Genomic DNA, 22,437 nt, shown 5'->3' on the forward strand with positions numbered 1-22,437 from the left:
TCACTTTATCCTATCAAACTCATTACGTAAATGGACACAGTTCCTGAAAGGGATGTCAAATTCTTCTAGAGTTAGCATTTTTGTTTGTTATGATTTAATGGCACAAAATCTAAACTACGATCTCTCTTTATTTGGTTTCATTTTTATCTAGTTAGTGAAAATAAATTTGCCTTTTTAATACACCTTGTTTTAGACTTTGAAATAAAGTGTTCTAACTTGGCTAGCAGCAAATGTTTGCTTGTTTGTTTCTAATACTGTCTAAGGTGGTTAGGATTATAGAACAGTAAATGTTTATTTACAGTGAGATGATTGATTTGGAAAATAAATAATAGAATGTAAATCGATCATGCACTCAACTGTATATAACAAATCGTATTCATGGGGACAAAAATATAAGTGCTGAGTTCTATGCAAAGCAAACACAATTATTGTAAATTGTATAAAAGGATGAATATATTTCTTGTAAGATGTAAGCAGATGTATGCATCTAAGGCAACTTTAAACAGCAGCAGCAGAATTATTTAACAAGGCAAAGTCCACTGTCATAGAAAGAATACTGGTCATAAGTCCACTCTGTGATTAAATCTAAGTTGTGCATGTTCATTATTTTAGATCAGGTTCTTCCATAACTGCTCCTGAGAAGAGGATTTGCCTCGTATTCTAACAATGTCCATTAATAGACAACACAGGCATAGAAGCCAAATGATGAATACTGAAGAGTTCCCAGTAGAAACCAGAAAAGGGAGAGAGGGGAGGACAGGAGAGCAAGGCCTGGGTGACAGTGAAGCCAGGGAGGCACAGGCCTCAGGTGCGAAATACAAGAGCGTGCTACAAAACTCAGGGATCAAGATCAATTCTACTTTAATGCAAGAGGATACATACATTGAAATTAATACAAAAAAGGCATTATGAGAAAAATTTCAATTTTTCAATAAAGATGAGCTGCTGTGCTATTCTCTGTTTTATAACCCTGTCCTATTGTGCAGTAAGAATAGCCATTTCAATCACTCCAGAAGTCCCAACTGTCCTGCAAAATAAGTTTGTTGATAGCTGACAATGGTGTGCAAAGAGATGGACCAATGTGGGATCATGACCTGAGCCAAAATGAAGAGTCAGACGCTCAAACAACTGAGCCACCCAGGCGCCCCTATATATATAGTCGTTTCTTAATTGTACAGCTTATATTAACTTCTTGTACTTGTAAGAGATAGGAGAATATTTTGGAAAGTATACATATGGGTCCGTATTTTTCCTTTTGCCTCAGGCTCTAAGATGGGTCAGTGTGGTACAACAAGGAAAGAAAAGGTAAGCAAGTCTGGATTTTACGTAAAGTCTCACACTCAGCCAAATCCCTTGAAGAAAAACTGAAATATAAATTATACATTAAAATCCATACATCTTGAGACAAAGGGGCTGAGATTTTATCCCCCACCCCAGAAAAGCATTGGCAATGGGTGAGCTCCAGCAGTAGGTGGGACAAAGATTCCTGAGTACTTCAGGTTTTCCATACTGATATCCAAGGACAAGCCTCAAAAGAAGGCTGCAGGTGCAAGCCTTAACAACAAAACACACAGACACTGTGGAGAAAAAAAAAAGAATCTAACTGGGGCAACAATTACATTTTTTTTAGGTGTCCACTAAACTTGTGACCATCAACAAGCAACTTAAACTCCCTACAGGTAATTCCTATCTTCATCAACTCAGAGGTTTGGTATAAATAACAAGTGTAAGGAAGCAAATTAACTCCCCATTCTGGTTCAGTTATCTAACAATGTCCATTAATAGAGAATACAGGCATAGGTGCTAGCACATAACCCTAAAAGGGTTCGGAGAAATGTAATAATATTACATATTACACACATTGAAACACACACAATATTAACAATAGTGACTCTCATTTTCCCTCTGAGATCCTATTTCTTATTACACTGAATCAATATTACATAATTTACTTGTGTGGTTTCCATGTTCTTCCATAATAAGAATAAACAAATAAGAAGGTGAAAAATAAATTGATTGGCATAGATCTGCAGAACAGACAGCTTGAAAGGGCAGAAATGAGAAGTGACCATCTGACAGAAAAGTATGAATTACAAAAATGATAAAAAATTATGTAAATGACCCCCACTATCAAACCAATTTGTAGTCACTTCATATAGATATGTATGTGAACACACACGTGTGTGTACTCATCATCTTCTTTTTTTCAAAAAATATTTTATGAATCTTACAAGGAATTATTTAAATAACATAGAATATCAAAAAAAAAATGGGAGAACAGAACTGTCCAGCCAGAGGGGTAGGAAGTAGTGGTAGGAATGTAAGTTTGTACAGTAGAGTCAGAACAAAGAGATTTTTCCAATCCACATCTTCCAGCACTCATGCCATCATGGTATCAGACCACCTGGTCACCTTCCTCATCACCACAACTAGCTGGGTACAAGCTTCTGGGACAGGCGCTGAGAGATGTGTACCATCCATACCAACATAGGGTGACTTTATTATGGCCAAGAAAATAGAAGCTGTGCGTAGTGGTTGTGACAGTTTGCTTAAGTAATAACCAGTGACTGTGAACTTAAGTAATAACCAGTGCTTTGGATAATGGAACACACACTGAACACAATATTATATTATCTATAGAAAAAGGAAAACTGCTTAATGGGGACCCAGGATTTTGGATTTTTTTTCATCTATTCAAGACCTCTTGGGAATTTCTAACTTAAGGGAAGGTTAAAATGCAAGTGGACAGAGTCTTAATAAAACCTCTCCAAACATTGGGCAACTTTTTTGCCATCTTGATCTGATAGGCATTATGGGACTATTTGAGAAGGATAAACAATAGAAATCAATTATAGATAGCAGATACAAAATGGGAATTCATTATAGAGATTCTGGGGTCACTCACAAAATTAAAAAAAGAAAAAAACTAGCTGAAAAATAGATGCAGAAAAGTGAGGAACCAGAGCATATGAAAGATCAATGCAGTAAGAAGTAATTTACAGTTTTGGTTTCCATGACTATGATAAATCGTTTTTTTTGTTTTTTTTTTTTTTTTTTTTACCTAATCATTTTTTGGTCTTTGTGACACTATTCAAGATTTAAAAGATCTAAGGCAAATCAGAATGAACAAAGCTAGGTCCTATGCCCATGTATGGCGAGGGATCTTCAGAAACCTTGACAGACAGCTCTATACAGACTGGAGACAGGAGAGTGAGGTAACAACTAGAAAGGAAATCAAAGTGTGATAAACCAGAGAAAAAAGGACAGTCGAAACTATGTTGCACAAACCAAAAGTAAAAAGAACCAAAAAACAAATATATTGGTTAAAATAAGTCTCTCAAAATCTATTGTATGCATGTTGGTGAGAGGGCAGTCATATGCAGTCTAGAACAGAGGAATTTCTGAATAATGCCCAATAACATCATGTCAGAACCAGGGGCAAAACGAGAGTGAAAGGTACGTAAGTCAGAAGCTATTAGGAGAGCTGAGCAGTAATTTGAATTCAATCTTCCTGTCACCTAAAGCATAAGAGTCACATCAGAGAGCTATATCACACCATATAGAAATTGATGTTAATACATACTGCTTGTCATCAAAACAATTTTTTAAGTACAGGAAATATGTACGGCATTTGAGAGTGATTTCTATTCAAAATAATTATTTTGGATGGCACCTAAATAATTATACCCTCAGACATTTGGAAAATTCTGTGATCTGAGAGAAGTTTTCACCCAGAGTTATAAATACCTGAAACAAATCATTTTATTACTGGCACAATACATATACAATGTGGAAAGGCTGCTATGTCAAAATTACATAAATGAAATATAAAAATATTAGGGATTGATAGAGCTATCCAGCTACACAACATTTAAATTCAATGTCTAGAAGTCAATCTACCTTCAGTATCCTACATGTATTAATTTTCTAATAAATTAATACATTGGGATATTTACAACTGATGTAAATGCCAATGGCTTTTGTTGCATACCAAAATTAAAAACTGGTTTCCTCTGCAAAGGAAAAAGGAAACAAAAGTTTACAGGTGCATCAAACATTCATCTGTACTATGGATAAGGAAAGCAGTCAATTACAGGATACTTCTGCATACAAACTATATAAGTATAGGCAAATAACTGATGCAAAACTGTTTATTTGAGCAGCAGCATAATTTACTCACCAACAATTTACCAGCATGCTATTCCCACCTGCCCCTTCCAGCCCTAGCTCTCTTATGGTCTCTCTGTATTAGTTGATTAGTGTGATTTCTAGATATTTTGACAGTATGTCAAGGATCCAATTACATAATTTGTATTGAGAACAAATTAGTTTATACACACACACACACACACACACACACAACCACACACACATATATATGACACAGTTCAATTAATTATAATAGCAGGGATGTTTTCTTATATTTAACATTTTTTAATACTTGTTTTCCCATTCATTATGTAGCTCATGGCACCTAAAAACTTGCTTGGGTAGACCTGGGGGCGGAGTGCCTCTTCTCTTTCCTGGGAAAACAGATCCACGTGAAATTAAGTACCTTCTTCTAACCTCTGCTATAAAGGAGCACATTAAAAATGCAGGGGCCTTGCTCTCATCCTTTTTGATTCAGTAGGTCATTAGGTCATTTTGATGGACACAAAAATTTTAAGAATAACCTATTCACGTCACAGAAAAATCCAATTGCTACTTCCAGGGTGAAAACCTTTCAACATCATCAGATTTTGACTAACACAAAATCATGATCTGCCAGAAAAATGATCTGTGATACTGTCATAACATCTCTCTCTAGTATTTTGCAGAATGACCGGCATGCATCTCAAAGCACCATAAATAGGAAGCTTTTTGACATGACTTTCACAATACCAGAGAACCTGCTGTATTTTTCTGCATATTTTCTCCTTGCATGTTCTATCTTCTTAAATACTCTGAAAAGGCACTTATACAATTTATTACCTGACCAAGCCTCCCCATATTTTTATTCTGCACTTAAGCAGGATGCCTTGAGCATGATATATCTTATCCATGCCAGATCAAGCAAATGTCAGACTAAAGGAAAAGCCAACTGCTTTTCTCTGTGCAGAGTTGCAAGGGAACCAATCAACATGTATTCTGTCAATACTAAACTAAATTTAGACCCATGCAGCTCAAGTAGCTGCCCTGGATGCCCTTATTCCCATTGATTAAAGGTGTTTAAGATCTTTAATCAATTAGGATACAATCACTTGAGGATAATTTTAAAACACAATGAAAAAAAATGTATTTTAATATGTGCTCCTGTATATACTACCAGACAAAAATAACTTTCTTGCCTCCACTTATGAGAGGACTTATATTTACCTACTATGAGTTGAATTTTTGTCTGCCAATTTCACTACAGATCCAGTTGTTCATTCATTCATTCATCAATTAAATAATCTGTCATTGGTCTAATATTACAGGGCACTGAACTAGTATTTGAATTTTGGCAGAAAAAAGAAAGACACTTTTTCCATTAGAGCCACAAACATTAATACAAAGACTAAGCTGGTAAAAATGGCAATATATTATGATAAATGTTTCAACAGTATTATGCACAAGTTCCTATAGGGACACAGAAGAAGGTCATTTTGCTCAAACCAAGAAGAATAAAGAATGAATCCTACAAAACAGAAAAGAAGGAGGAGGAGGAGGAGGAGGAGGAGGAGGAGGAGGAGGAGGAGAGGAAGAGGAAGAAGAAGTTGTTGTTATCTGAAGTTTGGTTTGAAGCCTATTCTGGAGTTTTTCAGGCAAGGCGAGAACAGAAGTGAAGGAGCAAATGTCAGGAAAGGGGAGCAGCTGGAACTGGTAGAAATGCACAGATTTTTCAAATATATTTTGAAGGATATATGTAGACACTGGGGAAGTTTAAGCAGGAGAGTTTAATGATCAGAATTAGGTTCCAGAAAGATTACTCCAAGTCCTCAATGCAGAATCAACTGGTTTGAAGTGGGGGTGTGGAGGCCTGAGGGTCTGCAAATTCGGTGATGATGAGAGTCATAGGCAGACACTCATTTGAGAGATGTTAAGAAAACAGAAAAAGAGAGAGGTGAGAGAAACAGAGAAATCAGGCATAACTTCTAGGTTTTGGATTTTTCTCCTGGCTGGGAAACTATGATTCAAATTTCTAGACTTCAGTTGTAAAATAAATAAGAAAATAAATGAAAAACACAATGAAAAACAAAGGTAAATAATTGAAGTGCTATTATTAACACATAATTTAAAAACTACTTTGTTTGACTATTCAAAACTAACCTTAGATTTAGTTTGAAAACCAGTCTGGTCATCAGTAAAGCTAGGTACATATGTAGTATTAGTAATAAACCAGAGTCTACCATGGTTTACTAAGTTGTGAACCAGCAATGCATCCATTAAACAATATTAAGACCCTGAAAGGTCTTCCTCATTCTCCATAAATGAATTATGAACAAAACAAAACCAAAAGCTGTTTAAGAGATAACGAGAATTAAAAAATTTGCAGCAGATGGTACCAGCTGTGCACATTTAATTCCAGCTCAAACAATCTGCCAAACAGTTAGACAGAACTGCTTTTGCATGGGAAACTGGAGTGTCTCAGAGCCAAGGAAGAAATCGGAGAGTCGTCTTTCTGGCATTAGTTTCAAACCTTTTATTATAATTAATGTTAGTGGACACAAACCTTCTTTCCTTTCTTTTCTTTCTTTGCACCATGTATGTTCCCCCCACCCCCTGCTCTCTGGCATATATACACATACATACATATACACATACACACACCAATGTTTACATCAATTAAATAGTAAATAATCTCAAAGAGTTAAGTTGCCAAAATGTTATATACTAGGCATTCAGCAAAAATATATTAAGTGTATAATATGAAAAGGGTATATTGTGGAGATTTTAAAGATACGTGTTAAATCCTAGCACATTTCAATGTATTTACCAAGACATTAACTGCAAATAACAAAACAAAAGTAAAGGAAAGCAGTGATAAATGTCACAAGATAACCTATAGACTTAAAAAACAAAGATATGCTTAAAGTCCATTGAAATGGACAAATACAACATGCCTGGAGATAATTAGACCTGAACTCAGCATTGATGGAATTTAGATAGGCTAATAACAGATAAGCAAGTATTTTTCAAAAAAAAAAAATAATGTTTATTTATTTTTGAGAGACATTGAATGTGAGTGGGGGAGGGGCAGAGAGAGAGGGAGACAGAATCCAAAGCAGGCTCCAGGCTCTGAGCTCTGAGCTGTCAGCACAGAGCCTGATGCGGGGCTTGAACCCATCAACTATGAGGTCGTGACCTGAACTGAAGTCTGACACTCAACCAACTGAGCCACCCAGGTGCCCCCAGATAAGCAAGTATTAAAGGCCAAGAGAGCAACACTGCAGATACAAACACATTCAGACTGTGCATTGATCAGAAAGTAGTCACCAGACTGAGGAAATATCCATGAATGGGCTTGTCTATGAGATTTAAGACCGTCAATTTATCCTGAAGATAATAATAATGGAGATCCATGAAGGTTGTTTGAGAGGGCAAAAGCCATGATAAAATTATTATACTCAGTGAATATTAGAATAGAGCAGAAGCTGCAAGCCTGAACACAGTCAGGGTAACGGGGGGGGGGGGGGAAGGGGGGGCGGGTTCCCTATAATAACATATTCATGAGAAAACTACTACCTAGCTCAGATGAGGGCAGTAGATGGATAGGGTCACAGTGGAGTCTAATATAAAGGATACATTTTCAGACACTAGTATTTGACTCTACCACAAGTATAAGAAAGAAAGAGGTATAAAAATGAGTTTTTGACTGAGTAGCTGGGATGAAAAAGGCAGTGATTACAGGGAAGTTCAATCTGAAGAAGCAAATTTGGGGAAGGAGGAGTAATGGGAGAGGATGAGTACACATTGAGTCTGGAATATTAAGAAGAGAACAAAATGTATGTGGCTAGAGCTCCAGCTGGGGCTTGAGAGCTTTAGATCAGACAGAGATTTATACAAAACTCATCCTAAAAGAGGTGATAGTCATAAGAATATATAAGTATTTTGAAATAAAGGAATATTAATGAAATTTCATAGAGATCTCAACATTTTCCAGTGAGGAATGCTCCCATTTAGGATGGGGACAGGAAGAAGAGCTCATTGGGGGTATTTGGGAGAGGAAGAGAGATTACAGGTATCAGAGATCAAATTGATATCTAGTAGTCATATTCATAAGACAAATGTCATTGGCAATTTTGGGTACTGTACTATTTTCGAGCACTGCCATAACAAATTACTGGAAACTTGTCTTAAAACAATAACAATTTATTCTTTCACAGTTTGAAATCAAGATGTCAACAGGACGGATTCCTTCTGGATGCTCAGAGAGAGCTCATTCTGTGCCTGTCTCCTAATTCCTGGTGATCGCCAGCACTCTAGCATTCCATCCTTGTACATTCATCATATCTGTTTCCTCCTCTGTGCCCTTCTGCCTTAGGTCCCTCTCTTTCTTCTTTAAGGATACTTGCCATGAATTTAGGCTCCACCCTATATCTAAGATGAACTCATCTCAAGATCTTTATCTTAAATATACCTGCAAAGTGTTTGTTTGTTTGTTTGTTTGTTTTAAAAATAAAGATCACATTCATAGGTTCCAGGGGTTAGGACTTGGAAATATTTTTGGTGAGATTTCACCATTCACACATTAAAGGTAACATGAAAAAGTATGGAGTAATAAATGTAAAACATAACTTCTTATACTATTACACTCTTGAAAGAGTTAACAAAAACTCTGTGAGGTAAAGCTATTCCCATTTTAGAGATGAAAAATTAAGGCTTATTCCCTTATTAAAAAATTATAGCTTCCTTACCCTAAAGGCATTTTTAATCCTAGTTTGTTTATCTTAAGGGTGTTACTACATGCTGATCCAGACTTAGTAAAGCATTTATTTAATTGTTTTTCCTTTGGAAAGGAAGACTTTGTGTTCATTCATCATATTCCTTCTCCCCACTTTCTACAATCACTGACAGTACAAGATACTAACCAGAAATAGTCATTTATTATTTTTGTTATTATGTTTGTTGTTTCTTTTGTCATTATTGTTGTTTGCTTCGATTGTGTTTTGATTGTTTTTTTAACTTAGAAAAGGGCTGAGCTTATTGGGAAAATAAGGATCAATATTATTTTCCTCTCTAGAGAAGCACACTCTAAAAAATAGAAATGGACAAACTGAGTGATGATCACATTGCAATTGTTGGATAGCTTAACCTCCTAACAGATACTTTTGCTAATTGTATCCATAATGAAGTTTTATGTCATGCAATAGATTCAGGGTTCATTCAAGCCTACTCCAGGCATGTGGAAATCTCCCCAAAATTCAGATTGGTATTCATATACTGGATAATGAGGTAAATTCTCTATGCATTTTCAAATATAGCACTTATTTGTAATGTTGCTATATACAATCAGAGACAAAAATATTCTAGACTTAACCACAGATATATGTTAATATTATATATTATCTATTTTGTTACTCTTATATATTTATATTAATTATATCATTTGATAATTAATGAACCTTATTTAGTGTGCTTATTAATAAATGTCTGATGACTTCAATCAATTTGAAAGGTTAAATTGATTCTTTTTATAAACCACTGCATACAAAATAACAAAACAAATTGATTTGCTTATTCAATGAAACAATCCATTAAGTTGCTTAAAAATGTGCCACTGGAGGTTTGTTTGAAGTGACCAATCATTACGACCAATTAAAGAAAAAAATTGGAGGAAATATTGGCAAGGATTATTATTGTCTCCCAATTCCCACCTCTCCCTGCAGATTTCATCTTTCTGGCTTCATCTGCCATGACTTCTCTAAACATGTCAGGTAACCCAATTGACTAAATTCTAAATGTGCTCCTATATTCTCTAACTCGTAATGTTTCTGGAAAACAACAGCTCCACTAAAATTTTTCCTGTCAAACATCCCTGATGATTCTAGAATGGCTTAAATCTATCTCCGTTATTTGAGATTTTCTCCAGTTCTCCCAGTTATAAATAATCTCCCACCATTTTGTCATTTTATAGGCATCCCTCTTAAAGTGGTTCTGCTACACTGATATTCACTATTGTTACTTGAGAATATATTCTACCTCTTCAGTTACATGTAAGCTCCTTGAAAACAATGTGTAATTCTTGTTGTTTTTTTTTCTTTTTCCTTGCAATAGGAGCTCAAAATGATTTCTTAAATAAATGAATGAGCACATAGATGAGAATGATACTTTCTACACAGAGAGCAAAGATGAAATTGATCCCCTTCCAGATGGGACAGATATTTGCACTTACAATCCAAATTGGATTCTGTGTAGCCAAACCAAAATCAGCTTCATTGATTTTCTTTCCTTTAGTGGCCAAAATGATCGTTTTAAGTCAAGGTCACTGTTATCTTCCTTTGAAGAAGGGATGCTTATATTATTTGGCTTCCTGCACTCTTATTCTGGGATATATTTCAACATTTGTTAATTTTAGATAAATTTGAAAAACCAGTGAAATAACAGCGTTGTTAGTGATCATTGGGAAGTTTAAACTTTGGATCAAATTATGCAGTAATGTATATTCATACAATTAACATGGTTCAGACACAAGCACATGTATACCCATATATGGATTACAGACTTAAAATTTGTGAAACCTCCATCACTCTTATTATTAATGGTTCCTCTAGTTTAAGACATTATAAATATTTAGAAGAAAATAACTTCATAATTCTATTTACAAGAAGTTGATGAATTCTGCCTTATCGCCAGCCAAACCACTTCTCTGTCTTGTGAAAGGAAATTCCAGGCACAGGTGACATATGCTTGCCTTCTACCTGTGGGCTGCTTTTTGTTTAGCTTGGGCTTCTAATATTGTGATTCAATATAATTTAAAAGCAAATACATGCACCTTTTCCAGAATTAACGTTCAGTTGTAAAATTCTTTACTGCTAGTGTTTAGATTTCTCCGTAAAATTCCATAAAACTGATGTTTAAGTAGATAAATGAAACAAAATAAAGAAGGTCTCATACATGCTACCTACCTACCTACCTACCCTATGATAGACTAAAAAGCTGCAATAAAATGTATTAGTGGTTTTAAGATTTGAAAATATATATTTATCTCAAGAAATTATAATCATTTTTGAAGATTAGCAGAGAATATGCAGATGATAATAAAGTCAGACTACTATATTTTTAAGAGATAATAATGAGTTAATTGGCAGATAACTTCAAGGTATGAAATCAAGTACGCATTGCATTTTGACAGTAATTTTGATAGATTTGGTAATTTTTTTAAATATACACTTTTATGTTCTCTAAGTATTTATTTATTCTCAAGTTCATTTGAGGCTGATATCACGTAACTATTAGAGATAAAGAAATGATGATAAAAAAGATCTGCTACACTGGGAGTTGAGATTTATTCAAATTATGTCAGCAAAACAACTTTATTCCTTATGGAAAGAAGAGACCTGGATTATCCTGATTGTTCAGCAAAGACACTTTTTGCTTGACTTTTAATTTCTATCCCTTTATGCCGAGACAAGTTAAGTGATGTAAGGCCTATGGTTAGCAGGAGAGTAAAATTTACCCCAAGACAAACAGAAAGATCTTTAAAATTCTCTCCCATTTTTATCATTTTTTCTTTTAGGACTACATGTCCCCCAGCTACTCACCATGGTTCTTTTCTTTCAGGAAAATGCGCTCATATAGCTTATATTTAACTATTTATATACTATATATTGCATTGCCTTTAGTTAGTATACACCACTTAAGAAAGTTTGAATATTAATGCACTAAATTTATTGCATATGTAACTCATGTTAAACAAGCTTTTTTATGAAGTCAAAGTATGCTCTGTATGGATACACCAATAGACACTGCCTTCAGTTTTAAGGTTTTTCATTCTCTCACTCTTTAAAATTATTACCCTTATGTGACATAGAAACTTCAGTCTCTGACCTTCTTAATATGGCTAAAGCTTAAAAGACTGAAATACCTGTTAAGCCTCACTCTTATTGAAACTGAAAGAGGAGTCAGGACATAAGAGGAATGAATGCCTAGGAAGGCACATGTAGTTAACACTTCCAAGAGGCTCATCTCCACCTCTTAGGAATACCCCCTGATTAATAGCAGGACAGATACTTTTATCTACCTGGTAATTTATATCCTTAAATATGATCGTTTAAAAACAAGTTATGTTATCATGAACATTAGATCTCTTTCTTTTCTCCTCAACCAAATAGGAACTATTGCAAATCGAGGAAATATATAGACTTGAATTAGAATTCCCTCATTATTCTAGAGTCAACATTTAAATTCAAATGTTTTATTTCCCAGGGGTTGGGGAGGTCACACAGGATGAATCTGAGAATGGGCATTTACAGAAAAAAAAAAATGAGAAAATGAGTTCTTACTTTTCTCCTACTGTCTTGGGAATGCATTCTATATAAAAACTGCAAAAAAAAAAAAAAAGTAAGAAAAGGTCTGCTTGATTACTTGTAAATAATTAACAGTTTTATTTTACTCTAACTGGTTTGTTTTTACCCTGACAAAACCACAATTTGAATTTGAGCCTTTTCATTAAAAATTGTATCTCTACAATAAGAGGACATTCAAGTCTAACAGGCAGGAACATTTCCATAACAAAATAAATACTGCATTTAGAAAAAGATCCTCATGTAAACCTGTATATCTGATATAAATATAAATTTAAAAAACACTTTCTAAATTCATAACTTTGTCAAAGGTATAAATATTTCTTTTCCAAATTAAAGGGAACCTCTTACCAATTCTTTGTTGATTTCTCTCAGTGTACTTACTATGTCTTTATCATTTTTGTGTGATGTTGCCCCTATGATGCTAAAACAGAGTAAATACATACTGAGCACTGGTTTAATATGAAGCAATTTTTGAGAAGGTACACATTTTCTGCCTTTTAAGTGACAACTACACTCTGTTTTGAGATCAAACTTAGTTTTATTCCATGCAAATTTGGGGGGACTTGAAAAGGAATGGAAATCTGACACTTCCAGTGTAAAGAACCTATTTCTGATCTAAACTCTTTCTAAAAGCTCTCAAGGGTACTTAATCATTGTGATTGGCTTGATGATCCTTGCCAAGTCACTTTCTTCCTTAACTTGTATGTGAGAAGATCAATAGGCTGCAAGAAGTAAAAAAAAAAAAAAAAGTATATAAACTATATGAAAGGGAAGGGATGGTGGTAGTAATTAACCAAGTAAAAAAAATAAAAAAATAAGATTTTTATACATGTACACACATATGTTAAAAATTGATCACCTTTAAATTACTTTATAAATCTTTACTTTTCTATGAATATGCAGGTAAATTTATATAAAAATCATATTTTTGTTATTAGAGTATTTTAAAACAAGCATCTTTGGGTGCTAGCATAAGACAATACAGTGGGCAAACATGCTAATTCAGAAATTGGACATCATAGGTTCATATTTCATTTTAGTTATATTACTTCTCGCAAGGCAAGCTAATTAACTTTGTGTATCAGTTTCTTCACCTAGAAGAATGAGGATATTTGTAGTACTTGTCTCAGCAAGTTGTAACAAGATTGAATAAGATATGCCATGTGAACATAACACAATGTCAGGCATACAGTAAGCACTTAATGCTTGTGATGATGCTAGCTATTTTTTAAATCTTCATTTTCTAACAGTCTTAAACAAATCTATGTATAACTGTGCTGCTTTCCTACAGATTAGGTGAGATAAATGATTTCTTCCTCCCAAACTTAGACACTGTGTTTTTCCTTCTGGAGAAACTGAGGGACTTCTCCAGAATTTTGGCTGAAATTTATACCGTTTCTGGAATACCTTTGGAAATGCTCTCTTGGAGAGTAGACTGCTTAGCAGGAAAGACAAGAGTGCAATCCAACACTAAGTGTATTGGATTAATATTATATTATCTTTGTTCATCATATAAAATATGATTTTCCATGTCTGGGAATCTGGAAAATGTCGGTAAAAAAAAAAGTTTCATGATTTGTTGTGAGCCATAAAAACTGAAAACTATACTATTATTAAATGTTATGAGCTCTCAGATTAATCTTTTAACAACTTCACATTGACATGATATGCAGGATTTGTTTAGGAAAACATAATTGAATTATTGGAGTAGCATGTTTGAAAGTAAACATTAGAAATTGGTCTCTTCATGATGGTCTCTTCATGATGGTCCCATCGTCAAAGTTCATTTTGCACAATAATTCTTGTTAAAATACTTCTTTTGAAAAAGAAAAGGTTTTGTTGTTGTTGTTGTTGTTGTTGTTGTTTTAAAGTCCTCCTGTTATATATAGCCACGTGTTCAAATAGATTACATGCACCCAAGATTTTTGTTTTAATACAAAGTGTATTCAGCTGAGGTGATTAACCTCTGCACACTTGGTAAGAAGGGTTTTGTCAAGTGTTTCAATTAAGTTCCAAGGACTTGTTTGCACCTAACTCCTTGTTCAGTCCAGCAAAGGCACCAACAGCAGCAACAACCCTGACATCTAGACTAAAATCAATGTCAGCGCTGCCACCAAGGTGTCTGAACAAGCTAATGACGTTTTTAGCGTTGATCTTCCCAATCGCGGTCTAGTCTCAACCTTGTTGCCCACTCCCCTTCAAAACCTGCATATTTGGACCATAAAAGAAAGCACTGGTGGGAAGGAACAGTATGGGGCACACTGCCCTTAATCTACCTCTCCGAATTTAATGAGGTCAATTGGGCGTCTACAGCTTCTGCCTCTTGCTAAGGCTCCTCACCCAGAGGAGAAATCCCTGTCTAGTACACACACACACACACACACACACACACACGCGCGCGCGCGCGCGCGCGCGTGCGCGGACACATGCATGCACACGCGGACACATGCATGCACAAGCATATACACTACACAAACACGTTTGGGAAAACATCCACGTATTAAAAAAAAAAAATCACACCTTCCCTCACCTTCCATACACACACACACACACCCTTCACAACTGCACACACACGCACATACTCCTGGGAGAATCGTAGACCCACACAAAATGCTACGTACCCGGAGAGCTTAGAATCCTTCCTACGCCTGCAGATTGAGCCCACTCAACACGCACCCCTATAGACACTCGCAGTGTGCCCACTTCCCGGAGCAGAATTCCCTCCAGATGCAACAACCTTGCTCCCCTGAGCCGGCAATTTCACGTTGAGCCCAGGGACAAAAGCTGATCAAGGGTGATCTTGGAGTGTATGGGACGGGGGCATCATTTGTGGACAATGTGGAGGGATGCAAACTCAAATTGGTCAGTCCTCTTGACAATGCCCTGCAGATAGGTGCTGATCCCCATAGCCTTCAGCAAGCAAATGGAGCCAGGAACCGCTGCAAATATCTATTCCAGAACCAGTGCGGCAGCCCTACCCCCTCCTGAGATGGGATCAGATTCCAGAAAAGTCAGATTACCAGTCCGGCACCTAGTCTAAGGAACTTGCGGATTGTTAGATCTGGGCCAGGATCAGACAAAAAAGACTAAGAAATCGGCACACAGGAGGCAAAACGCGCTGGTCTCAGGACACAGCTCCCCTACACCCTGGGAGGAAGCAAACAGGATCCCCTATAGATGGGAAAAGGGAGCCGGTACCTGAGCGATGGCCAGTAGATGGCGCAAGAACTCTTTCCTTGTGCAGTGTTAACCCTTGAATGGCGTGTGGAGCTGCCACGTCCAGATGTATAGATACATACATTGTGCGTTTTGAAAGAAACCTTCCATTTACATACTTGGGACTGGTTCAGAATTAAGACAAATGAGTCTGTTCTAGATAACTACCACAGATAAAGTAGTTTAACTGCAGCACACATTAGCCCAAAAGCGGCTGGGGAGGATGAAAGGGCGAACTATTTGGGGAAATGACTGGCTCCCTCTCCACCTCACCCCCGCCCTAGTCACGGATGAAATCGGTTTACCGAACCATAGAAACCTGATTACGGACTCACACATAGGCATTTGCATATGTAAATGCATGTGTGCAAATAAATTCTTCTCCGTGATCTTCTTTTTCAATTAAATCATGGGATAATAAATGCGAGACGCCTGCCTGAAATATACTGCAACTACAGTAGTAACACATGTCCCATTATAAGGACGTGGGCATCGATGGAGCCCGATTCGTTATCAGCATGGTTTCCCCAAAAGCAACACAGATCCTCCGATTAAAATATTCCTCAAACATGTTTCTGTATTCACAAGCTGCAATGGGGAGCTCACTAACATCATATTTCTCGGGCTGCTTTTACAGGCGGAATTGATCCATTCGGGGGGAAAAAGAAACCAAGCCCCTTAATTTCAAATATTGTGGGGAGTTTGTCAGAGAGCGGAGCTGGGCTTGAAGAAGCAGCTCACTAGTGGTTTCTGGTGGTTGCTATAACGAGCTAGAATTGAGGTAGATTTTGGTGGAGGGGGAAAAAAAGCACAGGAAAAGACAGAATCCAGAGTAGCAGAGACTTTGTGCCCCCGTTGGAGAGATGGTTGAGTCCTCGTCAAGGTTGCTGTGGTATCCCAGAAACACCATTCACTCCGAGCTGTGACCGCGCACCAACAACAGCAACAACTCCACTGCGCCGGGCTGAGGAGCAGGAATTAGGAGCTCGCGAATAATATGAAAGGGATCCGCAAAGGGGAAAGCCGAGCAAAGGAATCCAAACCCCGGGAGCCTGGCACCAGAAGATGCGCTAAATGTGGCCGCCTGGACTTCATCCTGATGAAGAAAATGGGGATTAAAAGTGGATTTACGTTTTGGAATCTCGTCTTTTTATTGACGGTGTCTTGTGTGAAAGGTAGGTCTGCTTTCGGGGGTCCCCCCTGTTTTGTATGTTGGTGAGCGGACTTGTCGCCGGAAAAAGGCTGGTAGCTTACTTTGCAATTTGCACCGATAAAATAATGATAATAATACTGAAGAAGGAGTTGATTCACAGCTCTCCCCCCCCCCATAGGAAATGCATTTTGCTTGCCAGATTTGGCGTTCAATGCAGTGATTGAGCTTGTGCTCAATAAATATTCTTGCAGTATGCTCAAACGAATACGTGAGTTGGTTCGTATAGCCTCTAACTAGTGGATATCCAGGCAGAATTCCTCTGCAAGACTTTACTTGGTGGTGAGGATTACCTTGATTTCTACTGAAACCAGTGGGGTTTGATGCCTGGGCTAGAATATTTATATTAAAGACACTCGTGCAAATGCTTTTTAACCCTTTCAGGGCGCAAAGTTACTGACATACCAGGAATGTGCTGTTAAATGCATTAGGGCACAGGGGTCTTCCAAGCATCCCCCTACTAACACAAATGTCTGAGTGCATATGTGAATTATTACTACGTGGGCTCTTGTGCATTGATAAATGGTAGGGGAGCTTCCCTGGGTCCTGTGGTAGAGGACTGGCTTAAAATGAGGCTTTAAAAGGGTCTGAGACGCCACGAAGTGTAAGGATCCACCTTTGGGGAATGAATGAAGGTAGGAGGAAAGTCATTAGCTGACGACCAAAAAGAAAATCCCCAGCGTTCAGACAGGTAGAGTGAGTGTCACATGCACAGACAAGGGGAGGGGGTGGGTGGGATGTAAAATGTATTCCTAAGCAGGAAAGCAAGGGACAGTCGGAATCATTGGAAGCAAAGCTGTCCTCGGGGAGAAAATAGATCCCCAGTTCTGTTCCACAACTTCTCCTGCACCCGGCCGCCCATTAATTGCTGCAAAGAATAGTCAGGAGATGTTTATGACTCATGCCATCGTTTTTGAAAAATCACCTCCCCATACTCATGGCAGCCCGAATAGATGCGATGGATGTCGCTTTCAGTGAAGCTAGTTCCAAATCTCGGGTGTCTTGTGTGTCGGGGGTGGGTGGGGGTGGAGGGTGGGGGGTGGGGGGTGTTTTGGCCCAGGCGCACCACTGCTGTCAACACAAACTGGACGCTTCTTCCTTTGTAAAGGAGTGCCTCTCTGAACCGCAATCGGGCCGCGTCTCTATGAAACAGTTTATTGTCCAGCTTGCAGCTGGCTGTCCCCCCACAGAAGGCAGTCCATTTGCATTCAGTGGAAATGATAATTCATGTTTTGGGTGGAGGGAGCTGGAGGGGTTACCTCTCCTTCTATTAGGAGCAACCGCGGGTGGCATGTCTCGAATTTTAATTTACATCCCTAAATGCCAGGAAGTCGCCTCCGGTGTCTGTGGCAGCAACTGTCTTGTAATCCCAACCTGCTCCTTAAAGCTTGATTTCTCCCCCCCTTTCCTGGAGCCTCCAGCGTAGCTCTAAGGCAAAACGCTTGTCCTCAGCGGCGTAACTACACTGCCTAGTGCACAAAACGTGTCTCGGGTTGCTTTTACAATGGGTTCGTTTCCGTCGCCGGCTCGACGTGCGAGGAGCCTCACGTTTATGCTTAGTTCGTCTGCCACAGGGAGTCGGTGGTTCATGGATGGCCCTGGGGCTGACTGCTAGACGCGCGCTCCGCGTGGGGGAAGCGCAGGGAGGCAGCAGCAGGTCCAGGCACGAAAAAATGTTGGGGTGGCTCTTGCTAGAGGATGACCAGGGGTTAAGTGCGAGTTTTCATGTGATACCTGTTGAGCGAAAACACATTCGAGGGGCAGATGGGGGGAGGGAGTCTCCGAAGCAGGGCGAGCACGCCAGCCTGACAAACACCGAACCGCGCAGCCTGCAATTACCGCCCGGCTGCCCGCACCTACCGTATTTTCCGAATAAGACGCGCCACTGAAAGGAAGGGCGCGTTAATTTGGTTTAAATGGCACTGGAAACAGGACCCCTCTCCTCTCCTCACAGCTCCTGGACTTTGGACTGAGATCACTGGTCTCCACTGAGTATATTCCAGTTTGAGGGGCATTTAAGAAGGAGTGTGTCACACTCTGCTTTGGTCCCATTCAAAACCAATTTTTTTTTCTTTTTTTTTGGAACTTAGATAACATTTAATGGCAATAAGATTCTTCTTTGTCACTTACCTGCCACTCGGAAGATTTCCCCTGTATTTTACAACTCGGAACGCTGTCCTCAAATTCTGAGAAACAAACTTACATGGGCTGTATGCTTTAGACCTGTTCCCTAGCGGCGGCGGTGCCTATCTTAACAGTTGCTTATCCTCCCCTTTCCCCTCTTCTTATTTTATTCTAATTTCACTTCAGTGAAAGGCTTTCCTCAAGGCTTTCCTAAAACCGTGATTCCTGAAATCGCTTAAATGGTGTTCCCCCCAACGTCTATGCCCCAGTTTGTTTTCCACGCTGTTTCTTCTGGACGCTCAAGCCCACGGGAAAGCTCAGAACGGGGAGGCGTTTTAAGGGCTTTGCAGGTCCTATTCCAGGATAGCAGGAGTGTTCAGGAAGTCCGAGGTGCGCGGTTTTCCACGCGAAAAGCTCATGCCACAAGAATTCCACCTTCTGCCCATACTTTTCATCACTTCGTATCTCACCTCTGCCTGCAAACAGCGACAAAGAGGCTCAGTGGGAGGAAACGCCTCAGAGCAGAAGACAAAGTGGCCTTCAGTGGTAGGCCTGAACCGCTCCTATGGGGTTGAAATGACAGCCAGCCTTATCTGGCCATTTTATCTCCACTGTCAGGATCTCAAAAGGTGGCCGACAGAGGACACTAAATTGGGGTGGGGAGCTGCTTAGACCCGATGCATGCCTATTTTAGGCTGTAACACACACGCGCACATGCTCGCTCGCGCGCAGTCAGGCAGAGGTTTCCGAAATGCAGCCTGCAGCTGCAGCTGCAGCGTGTCTGTTGAGGTTTCACTCAGATAGAAACTGTGAATCTCCTAGTCGTGCTGAAACGTCCCGCCCACGTAAGCAGACACTCGGGGCCACTTTCCCACGCTCCGTCTCTGGGGATCACGCAACCCTAGCAAAAGGTACCACGCAAAGGTGCAGGAACCGTACGAAGGTACCGGAAGGCACTGACCTCGGACGACAGGTGGGCTCCAGCCAGTGCGCTGCGTTCCACGCCCTGCGTCAGGGCATACTTCCAGGGCCTCTGGCAGGCCCCGGACTTCGAGAAGGATCCACGTTTCTGCGTGCTCTGGGATTCCAAGGAGATATTACTCCCGTCACAGAGCTCCTTCTGGAAGAACGGGTTTCACACCCTCTTCAGCGAACTCAGAAGTACCTTTCACGGAAGCCAGGGTGGCTGAGCCCCGAGGGAAGTCTCAGACCCTTGCGTCTCTTCGGAGACTGATAGCCTCGATACCCTCACTCCTCACCCTCAAGGCAATAGTGAGACCAGGCAGAAAATGTCCTGTCTTGAGGGGGCTTTTCAAAAGGGGGTGGAGTGAGTTAAAGACCTCACCGAATAATAACAGCAAACAACCACCCCACCCCTCCATCGCAGCCATCAAAACCCTTCCCTTTAGTTTGGCACGTTTGAGTCATGTGCTGGGAGGTAATATTTTGTGTTCGAGTTAGGGGTCCTGCTGCTGCAGTTTGACCGGGTATCCTTCAGTCTTGTTCTTTGGGAATACTTAATTTCTTCTAGAAGGGCAGACTCCATGAAATTTCAAAGAACCATCAGAGGTTGAAACTGAGCGCCTCACTTGGCCTTGGTGCGAGCGTGTGTATTGTTGGGAGGAGGAGATCCACCTGGATTGACACCAACGGGCCTTCGGGAAGCCTCGGGAGCGTGTGGGCGCGTGGGTGTGGGTGTCCCAGGCGGAAATGCGTGGCAGGTAACAGTGCGTTTATATTCCCCGAACTCTAGATGGTGGTGCTCTGGACACCGCTGTCGCGCTCTCCGGTGGGGGCACCGAGAAAACTCCCTTTCCCCAAGCTGACCGCATCGCTCCCCTCACTCAAATTTTCCAGTGACAGGCGCCTAGGGAGTTCGAAAAACTCACTCGAGAGCAAGTAAAGGGCCTGCTGCCCTTTTAGGATCCCTTCATCCCCACCCCAGCTCTCTGGCTGGGGGGAAAGGGAAACAGGAGATAGTCCTGTTCAGGATTCAGGAGGCACAAGGGTTTAGTTGGAACCTAGGGGAAAAGGCAGAAATGAAACAGCATGGGGTCATCCAAGTCACCGTGTGGTCCTCTCCCAGCGCGGCTGGAATGGCCAGCTCAGGGCTAAAAGCTGGAGGCTCAAGGGGGTTGCAGCACATTGCAGAATAACAATGAAGCAGGACGACTGAAGAAAGATGGGCTCAGGCATCAGGCGAATTCCCTTCCCCATGAACACGTCGCCTTTGGGTAGGCTTTACACCACCTACTTGCTAAGCCAACCCAATTTGCCGCCCAGAAAAGGGTTGAGCAGCTCCCAGAATTCTGAGCTGAACTTCTCCTGGACAGTTACCTCCTAGAAATTGTTCTGAAAGGTCATTTTGCAGCACCGTGTTTTCCGGAATCTTCTGGTGTTGGGGGACTGGCGAGGGGCTGAGGGGAAGGCTGCATCAAGCCAGTGTAAGAAATGTGTGTGAGCAGATATAATTCAGGAGCAGGTTTCAGCCCCTTGCAAACTTAATGCCAGCTCCTTTGAGATCCTTCAAGGAATAAAGGCATGGAATTACTCAGTAAAGTACTCTAGGAGCATAGACTTAGTTGCTGGAGTTGTTCTTACTCTTCATGATATTAATTAGCCTTACTATTTGTGGGACAGTGGAATAGAATCTGGGGTATACATGTCTTTTCCTTGAACACACAGTTTAGTATCTAAGGAAACATGAAATAGTAAAGCAACAGCAAATGGCATCTATACATGATTCTAAATGTAGTAAAACTCAATCACAAGTGGGATATAGAAGAGATAGAGCAATTACTAATGTCTTTGTACTCATGTGGGAACCTTCCAATGCAAGGTATTTGCCTAAGATCTCAAATACAAATACCTGAAAGATACTGAACTGAACTTTAGTGGTCTCTGACTTGTTTCTTGTGTACCAAAAAATGACTTCCTTCTACTTAATATCAGGGTCTCCAGAAATGGCTTCAGTGTTTTGTCCACCTTGAAAAATTACTGGAAGGCACCCAAAAAGGTGTCTACTAAGGAACCTGTTACTTTAGATTACTTTAGGCAACATGACTGTTTGAGAAAATATGCCATTTTGTACTTTAAAGTCCAGTGTTTGAAAGATTAGAAGTAAAACGATTGTAAAAGAAATTAGAAAAAATGTGTAGGATTAAGAAAATGTGTGAGATACAAATAAAACTTGAGGCCATTTTGTCTATAGATCCATTTAAACATAGCTTCCCTTTGTACCTCTTTCTTCTCTTACCTTTACTCATAGGACAGTGTAGTTTATGGACACAGTGGCAGTTCTGATTTGAATTCTGGATGGGGTGTATTAAGGATGTTAGGACAGACACGACTGTTACCAAATTCATCTTTTCTCTTAGAGTGAGCAGGTGGGTGATGCAT

General features: G+C 39.6%; 1 protein-coding gene across 3 annotated transcripts in view; it reads left to right on the forward strand.

The window, feature by feature from the left end:
* The first annotated feature begins 16,130 nt into the window (after positions 1-16,130).
* Positions 16,131-22,437, forward strand: part of CSMD3 (CUB and Sushi multiple domains 3) — a 1,252,643-nt gene continuing 1,246,336 nt past the window's right edge. For all 3 annotated transcript variants that reach the window (XM_049632997.1, XM_049632998.1, XM_049632999.1), the window contains exon 1: positions 16,131-16,879. In XM_049632997.1, coding sequence (XP_049488954.1) covers positions 16,702-16,879 — 178 coding nt within the window. In that variant the 5' untranslated portion in view covers positions 16,131-16,701. The remainder of the gene's footprint in view (positions 16,880-22,437) is intronic.

The sequence above is a fragment of the Panthera uncia genome, chromosome F2 (genome assembly GCF_023721935.1).
Source record: "Panthera uncia isolate 11264 chromosome F2, Puncia_PCG_1.0, whole genome shotgun sequence".
NCBI classification, from domain to species: domain Eukaryota; kingdom Metazoa; phylum Chordata; class Mammalia; order Carnivora; family Felidae; genus Panthera; species Panthera uncia.